Source organism: Glycine max, chromosome 17 (genome assembly GCF_000004515.6).
Source record: "Glycine max cultivar Williams 82 chromosome 17, Glycine_max_v4.0, whole genome shotgun sequence".
NCBI lineage: Eukaryota > Viridiplantae > Streptophyta > Magnoliopsida > Fabales > Fabaceae > Glycine > Glycine max.
The window spans coordinates 3,754,123-3,768,022 of NC_038253.2; the positions used below are offsets into that span (position 1 = coordinate 3,754,123).

The window sequence follows — 13,900 nt, forward strand, 5'->3', positions numbered from 1 at the left end:
CATATGCTATTTGACTAATTAAAATATACTAATGATGTTATACTTTTTTTATTATTTTGAGTAACAGTACTCTTGACATTGAAATATACTTTTAACATTGATAAATATTTTAATTAGTTTTTAATTTTTTTATTAGTTAAAAAACTTGTTTAACTATTTCGTAAACAAATTTTTTAAAGTAATTTTTAATGTTTTTTAAGCTCTACTTGAAGTGACGTTTTTAGGAATGTCAGTTTTTAATTTTTTATTTTTTTATTGTATTTTTATCTTTAAAATATTTATTTAATTTTTTTATTATTATTTTTAAATATATTATTTATGTTATTTTATATTTTTAATTACTTTAACAATTAATTTTATTGAATAAGTATGATTCAATAAGATAACTTGAGAGCTTTAAGCTAATTTTTCAATTTTTAACTAATTTTTCATCTTCATGCTAATAACAATAATATATAGTTTTATTAAATAGTCAACGCTAATAATATTAATAGGCAAGTTTTACTGAATCGCTACCTTCAATTTAATTGCAAATAGTTTCAGATGTGTATATATTTTCAATGTACAAAAATCCTAGTACTAATTAATGGCTTTTCTCTTTTCCCAACATTAAAAAAAATTAAGGGTAAATAATCATTTTGGTCCTTGAATGTGTAATGTGTTACAAATTTGTCTCTTAAAGATAAAATTTCAAATTTTAGTATCGGAAACTAAAAAAAATGCGACAAATCCAACCATAGGTTAACTTTCGTCTGCTACCGTTGAAAGTACCTATGTGACACATTCAAGACGAACATGTGAGTGTTCTACACATCTAATGACAAAATGACTGTTTATCTTAAATATAGTTTAATCTTCATCTTTCTCATTTTAATTGCAAGCATAACATTATAACAAATACTTAAAAAAAATAAGAAAACAAACATAAAGTAAAACAAACACAATAATAAGCATGATATTGATTAATACACATAATTTGTATATTACTCTAAAATTTATAATGTGACGATAGCTAACCTAAAATATGAGACTCAAACAAAAATGTATAATCATTAAGTTAATCCTATTTTTTTAAAGTGTTTATTATAATGTTATATTTGTAATGATTAAAAGGAAAATGATAAAGATTAAATTATGTGATGAATAAATAGTTATTTTTATCCAGAATGTATAGAGGGCTCACAAATTCATTATTTAGTAATACTTTACGCCTTCGGAAAAAACTATGTAACAGACCCTTTTGATTTTTTTATACTTCAACAAAATTCAATAATATTTAATTGAGATTTTTTATCACTAAAAACAAAGCATGAGGTATTCAAAATTATGCAGATTTGGATGAGTATTCTTTTGATTGATGAATTTTGTATAATTTCTTAGTTGTATCTATTAATATCACATCCACTACCTCACCTAAAACCATAAGATTTTTTTATTGTTCTATCCAATTTTTTTTTTTCCCATCACATTGTTTCTCTCTTCCTCGAAGGCACTTCTAAGTTGCTGTGAAAAGGGACTGCAATGCTTGTGCGAAATCTCAATTGCTTTAACAGAGCCCAAGATTCCCGCTTGCAACTTATGAATAAAACATGTGTCATTGTGAAATTTTAAATCTGATTCTGCTTCTCCCTTCCCCGTAATTGCACTACAATCTCATAAAATTATGCCCACCACCTGCTTGTGACAATTCTGCAACCACAGTAATCTTCCACAAACACAATATTCCCATAATAAATCATCCTCTATCATAACCATTGACCCCAACCATGTTAGTCAGACATGTTAAACACCAAGACTCCATCAAACAAAAAATATATTATCGTTATTGAACTTCAACCTTCAACAATAGAGTATTACAATACTGAATCAAATTGGTAGACACAATTTTGAATCGGTCCTGAATCAAATTATTGTTAGGACCCACTTCCTATCATACATATTTATTGTTATAATGTTTGATAATTCATGGAGTAATTTAAGATCTTATAAATCTAAAAAGTTTTTTTAAATTTTATAAATCTATTAAAATCTAGATTGTAAAATTTTAATCATGAAAGTTTTTTTAAAAAAAATTTAGAAATTATTACATTCTTATAAAATCTTTTAAAATCCACAAAATTTTTTTATATATAAAAAATCTTTTAAAATCCTAATTAAATACACCCTAAGTATGAAAAAAATAAAGGTTAAGTGAACATTTACTTTTAAACAAATTTATCAAAAAAAAAACTGAAAAAATACTTCTTCTGTGCTTTTGCACCTTAAAAAGCTTCTCAACAAGTGAATGTATTTCTTAGTCCATTAAAATTTGAAGGATTAAAAAAATAAAATTTTTTATTTAAGAGGAGCAATTAAAAAGAGTATTTCCAAATTTAGATGAGTAAAAAGTACATATTTTTATTTGAGGAATAAAAAAAAAGACCTCCTAATTTAAATTCAGTATTGTTAACAAAAAATAAGGATGGAGATTAGGGTGAGTGATGCGAAACTCGCTAAAACAGAAACAAATCCAATTACGAAGAAGAAGAAGAAGAAGGGGTTTGAGCCTGAAAGAACATAACAGTGGGACTGTGGGAGTTGGGGACTCGTTTGCCAAGTTGCTTCTCTTCTATCTCCGTGCTTCTGGATGATCAAAATTACAGCATTATTATTATTATTGAAGTGATTTTTGCAGGTTTGCCCAAAAATGGAATCGGTGCCAAACCCAAACAACGGGGAGGAACCCACTTCGTGGGATGAGCTATACAACATCAATTTGATGCCTTCAGAGTTATTTCTCAAGTTCCGAAAAGAACTTCAGGGCATTCGAGTTGGTCTCAATATGGAGGTTCTTTTCTATTCTACTTCATCGCTAGCTACTAACTCTTTCTATTGGACCCATTCAAATTTAACCTTTTTTTCCTCTTTTATTAATATTCTCGCATCTAAGTTAAGGTTTCTATAATAACTTGCTTGAAATTGGTAAGCAATTAGCTAGATACATGCTGTCAAGTAATTATTATTTTTTTTTATCATGAAGGATAGTTTGAACTGAAAAACCTACTGGTGGTTATATGCTAAGGGCTAATAAAGCAAAGCTTAGGGGGAATTTGTCCTTTTAAACCACAGGGAGACAGACTCTAATTTATTCTTATTTGTGTGTATTTTGTTAGTGTAACAGTTAGTTGTTTTGCATATGAAGATATCAGGTAGGAGATCCATATTTGTTACTCTTGTCTCTTTCCTCAGAATCAATGTACTGAGAATTACCTTGTATAAGAATACCACACTTCAATTCATGCACTCTGACAACTTAAGACTTATAAGTTTGTAAAGTGGTTTGAAAACCAGCTAATTATTTCCTTTATTGGTTCATCAATATCATGCATGGTACGGGATTTAGATTATTCTTTGTTCCCTAATTTGACCAATGTTTACTATTGTTTTTAATCCTGGCAACATGGTTAAACCCATCTGTTGTGAGCATACAAGAAGTGCCTAACAGAACTCTAGAATTTGTAGTATTGATGCTCTATGAAATTTAACTATTAGAATACATATGATGACTACTGAGGTTAATGTTGTGGAGTTTTTGTTTACTAGTCAATCATTTACATGTGATGACTACTTATTCAGGTCATCCTTTTTTTTGGTGCAGTTCTATAATGCCCCAGTCAATGAATATCAAGCAAAGCTTGTATTGAAGCCTTTAACACCTGAATGGAAGTGGAAGATAATCTATGAGCCCCTTCATCAAGATGTTCGTGTTCTTTCAAAAAAGATCCCCATCACTAAATTTCTTAATCTTCAGGTTGAGTGGTGTCTATTTTTCTTTTTCATGACATTGTTGTTATGTTTATTTTTATCATTGCTGAAAATGTTTGAAATAATATTAAATGTGTCATTTTTCATGTGCTTATATATATTGATTCCCGCATTTTTATTATTGATGTCATTATAAGTTTATTTCCCACTTTCTGTAAAATTTCATTTGAAATGATTCACACTGACATAAACAGTGCAGGTTGGTGTGGGACACAATTTTCAAATGCATGCTACTGGTTGGAAATGGAAGCTCACCACATGTTTGGGTGGAGATGGTATATCCCGGATCCGAAATAAGACATCAATTGGCTTGTTTCCCGGTTTTGATTTACGGTTTGGATGGAGAGCAGACTATGTTCTTCCTGAAATTACTGGGTAAGTTTTGTAATTTTTTTATTTAGTGAAAAAATAATTAGAATAATAGCTTTGAAACTAAAATACATTTATCAGTGTTTAGAAAGTATACTCTGATCAAATATTTTTGGATGAGCTATTCTATTATTTCTAATTTCTTATTCTGTTTTAGTTTTTATTTTTGTTCTGTTTCATGGATGACTGGTTATTTGAAATTTTAATCCATAACAGGGCACTGGGTACTGATGAGCCAATGTTCAACATGCACTCAGGACGGCTACAAGCATCACTAGATAGAGTTGAGGCCATCTTAACCCACACTGATGCTCCTTGATTTGGGTAAAGAAGATAATGTTCATGAGGTGTGACCCCATTCCCTTTTGAAAGAAGTTCCAAGTAGTGGTTGCGGACAGTAACATCAGCAAACAGAATACTGGAATAAATGTATGGTGAAAGATGAAAATATCATCCCTTATTTCAATTTTATTTATCTTAATAATTTATTAAGAAACATATATTAAGATCAGAAATATCTACAATGATGATTTATGTGCACTGGATTTTAGTCATTTTATGCATATTATGATGTGGACACTGAATCTAAAACTGTACTTGAGAAAAAAAAATACATATTGTTATTGAGAAGTAAACCTCTTTTCCAAGTTTCTGCAGATTATGCTTTTGCCACATTCTATTTGTTTTTCAGATTATTTTTGTAATGAAATTAGCACAGAACACTATTTTTGTAATGAAAAATTGCACTGGTTGTCTTGGTGACAGCAAAATTAAATAGCTTCATGATAAGCTCACTACTAGTTTTTGAGATTGATAGCTTTCCTAATCTGGGTATAGTTTCCGCAGGGAGTAAGTCAAATTTTGAAGTATGTCCTACCTGCCTGAAATGCATTGCCTCAGAAGTGGAGTCAAGATGATACCGCGAAAGTTATTCGAAAATTGTGGCATGACCCGCCAGTTAAAATTATGGAGCGCCTGATGTATTCAAAGGGCTATTTGTCTTGTGCATACATTATTTCAATAGTGTCGAGTTATTAACTTGTTTTGCCAGTGCAATAATTTATTAATTTGTACATGTGGCTGTAATTAGTTTTTTCAAATCCCGAATTGAGATGTTGCAAATTATTACCCAGATATCCCTGCTTTGCCGGGGGGTGGGGAATTTGAGAGCATAAATATAATACTCTATCGTGGTTTGCTTTTCCAACCTAAACCTGGTCAAACTAGGGACACAAGGATTAATCTCTTTTCTTTGTCAATGCTATAGGATGTTTGGTTTCACAGATGTGATTATCACATTTCGGATGTAAATTTTAGAAGCTAACAATTGTAACCTTTACATCCAAAACGTGACTTCTTCCTTGCTAATGAGTTGGAATCTCATAGTACGGTGGGTATTTTTTATGATGAACGTGTTTAGATTGACATTCTTAACGAACTGTGTTCTCGATTTTTCTTATCAAATCAAAGAAAAACATGGAAGTTATTCTCTGTATCCTTTAAGCCAAAAACACATGATATTATAATACTCGAGGACGTTAAGCCAAAAACACATGATATTGATCTCCTTAACCAGCTATGCATAGTGTTTTTGTTATTATGAATATTCCTTGGTCACATGAGACCATCAGTTTTACAAGTTGGTGGTAGGGTTACTTTTCATGAAATTGATCCGCGTCACGAGCTATGCTATGCGTAATATAAACGTTATTGTCACATTCATATGCGTATTAGACTACTAGCAGTTACTGTTAGCACATAGCTACAAGTATGATTCGTAATCATCAGGAGGCAGATGTAGTGCACAGTTCTACTTATTCTGCAGAGGGAATATTGTTGCACTCTCCAATGAGTAAAGAAAGTGGGTCCTCCCTTATGCTAGCCGTTATAGCCATTCTTAACGGCACCTTTCACCTCCCTATAAATAAATTCAAATAAAAAATCAAAGCAGAACAGAAACTACACACGGAAGAAATGGCTTCTTCAAAATCAAAGGTTAGAAGGGCATGTTCTTTCACCAACCTCCTCCTTAGCTGTTTGAATTTCTCACTCTTTATCCTCTCTGCTTCCTCATTTGCACCCACTATTCTCCTCAAGATGCCCCCAACTTCATTCGGCATGGCTCTCCTTATGGTCTCTGGCATCTCACTCCTCTCATCTTTTGTGGGCTTCTACTCCCCGCTCACACACTTCTGTTACCTCACTCACATTTCACTTCTACTAGCCTCATTAATAGGACAAGTGCTGACCATATTGGCCTTGTTCACAAAAGAGAAAGCAAGCATGTCCCTTCTGAAGTCACCAAGGGACCCCAAAGAAGCCAAACTTTTGGTGAGGCTGGAGTGTGGGGCATTGATGGCAATGTTCATGCTGCAGTGTGTGGTGCTGATGCTGGGTTGTGCAGTGCATAGTTTCTGGGTGAAGGATTATGAGGAACTCGAAGCAGAGAAAGCCGCCTCGGCGAGGAAGAGGAGTAGGAGAATTGCGGAGGTGCAAGAGGAATCCATGGCTAATGCTAGCAAGATGGCAGAAATCAAAGCTAAAGAGTTGGATGAGAAAATGAAAAGCAAGTATGGGCAGTGGATGAAGACTGATTTTGAACCTTGAGGTTTTTCAACATTTTGTTGTGTCTTCTTCTACCTTGTACCAGTGCAGATAATTTGCATCATTGTTTTTTATTGTTCCTCTTCCTTCTTCTGTAGCCTATTGTTGGTGTTGGTTGTTTGGGGTCACTGTGTGTGGCCATTGAATTTGAATGTTGTGACTTGTGAGCATTCAAGGTGATGTGAATCTTACGAGGCGGATCGCTTGATACAGGCTGTAGAGTTTTTGGTTGACGCCACTTCCAGTGAAGGAAGATAAGTCATGGTAGACGCCACTTCCCGTGAAGGAAGATAAGTCTGGGTAGACGCCACAAGGATTACCTTGATAAGTCTGATATTGGGTCAACAAGGAACCCAGAGAGAAACTCTCACCAAATTTTATCAAAATGCCAAAAGTTTTTTTTATTCAAAACAAAAACCAATACTTATAGTGTAGCTGAACAAAAAGATAAAAATAGACATGAGCCTTCTAAACAGTTTGGGCCAAAATTGCAATAAAAATAAATTATAACTAAAAACTTATTTAACTTGGGCCTTCAAATTAATCTGGGCCTTCAGCAACAATTAATAGTCTTGCTAGTGTCTCTGCCTCTGGGCTTTCATCCTTCTCCACTTGGGCATTCATCATTCTCCACTCGGAGGCTTTATCCTTCTCCACTTGGGCCTTTGCCCTTCTCCACTTGGGCCTTTAGCCTGTATTTGGCCAATTTCAGGATTCTCATCATTCCCTCCTTCTTGGAAAACATTTGTCCTCAAATGTCCAGGATCATCACCGGGTTCAAGTACCACTTCCTTCCTTTTCTTGTTGGCTTGCTTGGCATAGCTTTCATTCTTCTTTGCAATTTGCACCTTCACTTGGTCATACAATCTTTTCACATACTCAACTTTGTCATGTGCATCCTTACGTTGAGTCTCTTGGGGATTGCTTTTGTAAGTTGGCCTGTTAGGCAATGAAGCTCCGGGGAGGAGATCAACTTGATGTTCTATGCCTCTTGAAGGTGGCAGTCCATGAGGAATCTCCTTAGGAAAGACATTTTTAAATTCCTGCAATAATGGTTGAACACTAGGAGAAATAGAAATAGTAAACTCATTAGAATTATCAGTAGAAATTTTACTGTCTTTGCAATACTGTAGATTGAGTGGTTCATGAGCAGGTAACACTTTCCTCACTTCACTCGCCTCTGCAAAATAATTAAATTTTCTTTCATGTGTATCACTCTTTTCCTCGGGTGTATCACTCTTCTTTTTCATATTCCTTTGTGGTGCCTCACTATTTTCTTTCTCTTCTTCTCTCTTTTCTCCCATTCTGATTTGGTCATCACACACTTCTCTAGGGGATAGAGGTTTAAGAGTAAATGAGGAAGATTTGGCTATTCGTCTGTAGGGCTTTTCTTTGTTACGGTTCAACAAACGTTGCATTTGTGTAGTCCACGCGTCCAGAAATAAGCGTTGAGATTCGTCCAGTTGATGATATACACCACCATTGTCACCAGCTCTTGCCATGATTAAGGAACAAAGAATTTTGCAGTAAATTAAAAAAAATTCAGGACCTCACCACACTCTACTCACGTGTTTCTCTCTTTAATGGTAGTTCACTCGTGTTTGATGCTCTCAATATAGGCTTTTGTGTGATGTTTTCACTCTTGCCTTTTACCACTCACTCCCTCTTAAGTTCCTGGATGGATCAAATTAGACACACAAGGTAATATAAAATAAAAGGAAAGACAATATAATTATCAGAGTAACAGATTTGATTTGGGATAACAACTTGGACTTGATTTGGATAGCAGATTGGATTTGATTTGGATAACAGATTAGATTTGGATAACAAATCTGATTTGGATAAAAAAATTGATTTGATTTGATTTGGATAATAGATCAGATTTGGATAACAAATTAGATTTAATTTGGATAACAGATATGATAACAAATAAGATAACAGATAGGATAACAGATAAGATAACAGATATGACAAGTAAACTTCAAATGCTCATAACTTTTGCTACGGTTGTCCGTTTGAGGCCCACTATATATCAAAACGCTCAGAATTCAGAGGAGAATCTAGATAAGGGAATTTGGTACACGATTTTCTGCCAAAAAAAAGCCTCTAACTGCCTCAATTTCGTGTTGAAAGATCAAACACCCACTTTCTCTTTTTTCTCTTTCTTCTTTTCTTCTCTTTTTTTTTTTTTCAAAATTTCTGCAACTTTTTTTTTTTACTTGAAACAGAACCCAAACAATTTTTTTTTTATGACACAAAGTCTGAAAGACACTAGAAACAAGAACACAAACGTGACAAGAACAAGAACGAAACAAAGACACAAACAAGAACGCAACAAGACGCAAACAAGAAAATAAATAACAGAACAAAGACAAAACACGAACCTGGACAAATTACAAAGAAAAATAATAGGATAAGATAGAACCTGTATCAAGAGCCGAAGCTCTGATACCAGATGATGTGAACCTGAGTAGGAGTGGATCGTTTGATACAGGCTACGAAGGTTTGGATGACGCCACTTCCAGTGAAGGAAGATAAGTCATGGTAGACGCCACTTCCAGTGAAGGAAGATAAGTCTGGGTAGACGCCACTTCCGGTTAAGGAAGATAAGTCTGGGTAGACGCCACTTCCGGTTAAGGAAGATAAGTCTGGGTAGACGCCACAAGGATTACCTTGATAAGTCTGATAATTGGTTCAACAAGGAACCCAGAGAGAAACTCTCACCAAATTTTATCAAAATGCCAAAAGTTTTTTTTATTCAAAACAAAAACCAATACTTATAGTGTAGCTGAACAAAAAGATAAAAATAGACATGGGCCTTCTAAACAGTTTGGGCCAAAATTGCAATAAAAATAAATTATAACTAAAAACTTATTTAACTTGGGCCTTCAAATTAATCTGGGCCTTCAGCAACAATTAATAGTCTTGCTAGTGTCTCTGCCTCTGGGCTTTCATCCTTCTCCACTTGGGCATTCATCCTTCTCCACTCGGGGGCTTTATCCTTCTCCACTTGGGCCTTTGCCCTTCTCCACTTGAGCCTTTAGCCTGTATTTGGCCAATTTCAGGATTCTCATCACAAGGTACAAGTTATCTGGGAATTTCTGTTGTTTACTGAAAATCCATCGTGTTATTGAATAACAATATGCACGCCCATTTTGCCATATTTTTTACTGAATGCAGTGAGTAAATAGATCTTCCCTAACTAAATACAATAACACAGTCCGAAACACACTTTTTCTAACACTCTAACACACATTTTGAATTCGTGTTTGGGTAGCTTTTGTAAAATTGATTTTGAATCAAGTGATTTTATAAATTTGATTTTAAATAAATAGATTATAGCGCGTATATAATGATTATTAATGAGTGATTAATTTGAATGTTACACATTTAATATTTTTAAATAAGACATCAAATTTAAGTCTTGTACTTTTTCTTAAACAATATACCAAAAAATATCGAATTCGAATATTTTGTAAGAAAATAGATATTAGATTTTCATATAAGTTATTCTCTATCCATTATTTGTTTTCCTCATTTCAGTCTCCGTGTCTCTACTTTTAATTTTTTAGGCTGCAGAAGCAAGCTAAGCAAGAGTGAATCTAATTTATAGGAGGAATATTAGTAACGTATTTTTAATACACTTTTTTTTACCATTTATTTATTTGAAATAAAAATTTGTATAGGTTACCCTTCTTATTTAATAAATTTCCATTCTAATAATTTTTAATTAATAAAAAACGTGTTAAAAAAAGGTTCTTAAGATATTGTTGTCAAATTATCATCTTCAATAGAATTGCTGATCTTCATCTAAGGATTTCAATTTTACTCAACAATGCTCAAATTTCCTTTCAAAATGATATGAAATTCAGTCCAAACTCAATGCCGTCACCCACCAATTCCAACCACAAATATCCTTTTTGTCTGTACATTCTTCAATGATTTTAACGAACTATTCATCGACATGAAACAAAAACAATTAGGGGCACACTATAAATTATTCTGCTCAATAAAATGGAAAATAAAGGCACATTGTAACATAAAGACAAATGTCGTAGAATAAAATTTTATATGGTATTAATTTCATAATAATTTTAATAAAGTTTTTAAATATTATATTTCTGATATTTACATTTATTCAATTCTCATCATTTAATAAAAATTTTAGTTTCTGATATTTTAAAAAAAATCCTAATTTCAATCAGAAATAAAAATGAATTTAGAGCTGAATTTTCTTTTATTAGAAAATTGTTTGCGGCGAGAAGCAAAGCAATTATTGGGATTCCATTGTAAAGTAATTACTAATTAGATAACAAAATCCTTCACAAGAATAGGTTCATTTAGGGCGGGAAAACGTGATTAGGTTTTAGTTAGTTATAAGTTTCAACACGTGCTTTTTGATTCTTCTGTGAAATTGAAAGATCATTGTGTTCTTCACTAGAAAGAAAGAATCATCGTCATCATGCCTTCCATTTCTTCCACAATTCAGGCGCCACAATTCCATAGTTCATTCTTCCGCCCCTATCCCAAATGCTTGGCCATGTAAGTTTCTTTTTCTTGCGTCCTCCAAACTGTTTCAATATTGCTTGAATGTATGATCTTACTTGTTAGCTTCTTTCTGTTGTGTTGTGCCAGGACCATCGACACTGACTTCTTGAACACGAAGAAGAAACAAGTTTCGTTCCAACTTTCGAGTTTGATCACACCACCTGTCTCCACTGTGAGGTTCTGCGATCTCAACTTTGGCCGCTTGCAACCTTCCGATGAAGAATTGGGTCCTCACAAAAGATTTGAGTTTGGCAACTTCGTTGCACGAGAAGCCCTGCTTGAGGAAGAGTATTGGGTAAGTTTCCTTTCTTTTCTTCCAAGTTTTAATTATGTATATAAGTATACATTATGGTATTTTCCCGCTATTTCTACGTTTACGCATTTGTTTTTATTGATATTGTGCAGTCTGCAGCGTGCCTAAGGGCAGAAGAGTGGGCAAATCGAACAGATAAACTGTATGGCACAGTACATTAGCTTATTTCCTTTTTTCTTTAATAGAGATTATTATTTAAAATAATTTGATTCATTATAGTGATAAAGATTCAAGAAAATGAGATGGTTTAATGGTTTGTTGTGATTGGATCAACCGATCGTGTCATTTTTATTATTAAAATAATAATCACAATATATGAAAAGTTGGGCGCCACTAATTCTCATTATGTTTTATCCAGATATGTTGTTGATCGGCAGAGGAATTTTGCTGAACAGGTAGGAGTTGATGCTAATTCCTTTGTGGTACAGTGTCCTTTAATGAAAATCATAACAAGAATTTTCTATCACGTAGGAATTTAATGCGATAAAAAAGCGGTGCAAGGAGCTACAAGACGGTCACAGTAGCACATGCATCATCACGGTAAAAACATTCTTCTTAGATTCAGATATATAATATAATTCATTTCAAAGCTTTGATTATTTGATAAAACATCTCTTTAGTTACTTTCCCCTCATGGTGTCAAATTTATCAGGTTAGGAAGCCACAAAAGAATGTAAAACTCCCAATAATAGAAAGTGTTGTAGGAACTCTTGATTTGAATATCATATATTTGCGGCGAGGGGAGACCTTTCCTGGGGTATGCTATATATATCACATTGTTTTTCTTCCTCTTTGATGGTTTTAATGCTTTTCTAACTAACAATTTCTGGACGAACTCGTGGATTCTCCTCCTTTTTGTAAGATCGACCGAACAGCATCAAGCAGATATGGTTATATTGCAAACTTGTGTGTTGCCAAATCACTTTATCGCAAGGGTGTTGCAAGCAAAATGTTGTATTTTGCTGTGGAGTCTGCAAAATCTACTGGTAATGTGAGAGTAACATTTACAACTAATGTCTGATATTAGATAACATGTTAAAATAAGAAGGCCGAAAGCTTACCATATATTCTGAATTCATTGAGCAGGTGTGTCACGTGTGTATGCGCATGTGGACAGAAACAATAAACCTGCCCAAATATTATACCAAAACTTAGGGTTTGAGGTAATGCAACTGTTAATTCCTCTTAATTTCCTGTTCTCTATAATGGATTATAGTTATTCATGAAATGCATAATAATTCTCACATTTTCTTCGCTCTTGTTACTTTTTTCAGATAATTGACACTGCAAACCCCCTGTTGTTGAAAAATCAAACATCCTTGCTTTACTTACAGATGTAGAGCTAGCACAAAAGATATTGTTGTGCTTCGATAGAATAGTTTCTGAACAGTCCTGAATTCCAAATTCCTTTACTTCTAGGAGATTTTCACAATTTTATATTTTGTTACACACTTGCATGTATTCATCACAGTTTCAACAATTGATTTTTCAATCAACAATCATAAATCTGTAGTTTACCGTGTGACATACATCTGTATACAAGATTCAAATTGGTATTATAGACTATGCAAATACATGTTCATGTCCTTGTTATACCGATGTTCCATATTTCTGTTCCCCATTTCCTTTTTCAAAGAAATATTGTCCTTTTTCCACCATTTGTCTCTCTTTTTAACGTTTAAGTAACCAATTGGTTTTAATTAACTGTGATGGAAAAACCATGAACTGAAACCATATACTATTATTTCAAATCATCCTTAGTCACAAACACTAGAGATAAAAAAAAAAAGACGGCTAATTTTATAAATCAGGCATTAAAACTAAAAAGTAGCTTCTTAGCATGAACCTGGGTTAATTAATGAAAAGAAATGCGAGACTCGAAATCATTCGGTGTTTACTTCTCTACAGCCTCTCACTAGTTTTTGACTACGGATTTCAGTCACGGGCTCACACAAATTGACTGAATCTTTTGTTGAACAATGTGGCGAACGAATCGTATAACTCTTAATCGGCTTTCACGTTCAACTGCAAACTATACAATGAACCCTTGATTTTGCAAAATTATTTTGAATTAAAACAAATTTGATTTAAAGTTTTGAATCTCAATTCAATACCAAAAATACAAATCCACAAAAAGTTGCATATTATAACTAAATCTAATACGTTTTCAAAAAAAAAAAAGTTTGATTCAAATTCAAGGTACACCATAGACTTCCAATTTTTTTTGCAAAGTCCTGATTGCTTTCAATTATATGATTAAAA

General features: G+C 33.2%; 3 protein-coding genes across 11 annotated transcripts; all 3 read left to right on the forward strand.

The window, feature by feature from the left end:
- Positions 1-2,443: 2,443 nt before the first annotated feature.
- Positions 2,444-5,380, forward strand: LOC100799495 (uncharacterized). 9 transcript variants are annotated; one of them, XR_419002.4, is made up of 6 exons: positions 2,444-2,596; positions 2,675-2,827; positions 3,638-3,790; positions 4,004-4,179; positions 4,390-4,602; positions 5,020-5,380. XR_419002.4 is itself a non-coding variant. In XM_041011345.1 (5 exons), exons 1-4 carry the CDS (start codon positions 2,687-2,689, stop codon positions 4,490-4,492), a joined length of 573 nt encoding a protein of 190 aa, XP_040867279.1. In that variant the 5' UTR covers positions 2,450-2,686; the 3' UTR covers positions 4,493-4,520; positions 5,011-5,380. The 9 variants fall into 9 exon arrangements, 2 of the variants coding, with proteins under 2 accessions (XP_040867279.1, XP_006600440.1); XR_005889408.1 differs by having other exon boundaries at positions 2,446-2,596; positions 3,999-4,179; XR_419001.4 differs by having other exon boundaries at positions 2,444-2,827; positions 5,011-5,380.
- A 747-nt stretch (positions 5,381-6,127) lies between these two features.
- Positions 6,128-6,947, forward strand: LOC100795082 (uncharacterized). The gene has a single exon (XM_003551072.5). It carries the CDS (start codon positions 6,148-6,150, stop codon positions 6,778-6,780), a length of 633 nt encoding a protein of 210 aa, XP_003551120.1. The 5' UTR covers positions 6,128-6,147; the 3' UTR covers positions 6,781-6,947.
- A 4,179-nt stretch (positions 6,948-11,126) lies between these two features.
- LOC100800028 (uncharacterized) lies at positions 11,127-13,826 on the forward strand. The gene is made up of 9 exons (XM_006600378.4): positions 11,127-11,319; positions 11,413-11,620; positions 11,731-11,780; positions 11,997-12,033; positions 12,110-12,178; positions 12,291-12,395; positions 12,501-12,624; positions 12,725-12,801; positions 12,913-13,826. Exons 1-9 carry the CDS (start codon positions 11,240-11,242, stop codon positions 12,976-12,978), a joined length of 816 nt encoding a protein of 271 aa, XP_006600441.1. The 5' UTR covers positions 11,127-11,239; the 3' UTR covers positions 12,979-13,826.
- The last annotated feature ends 74 nt before the right edge of the window (positions 13,827-13,900 follow it).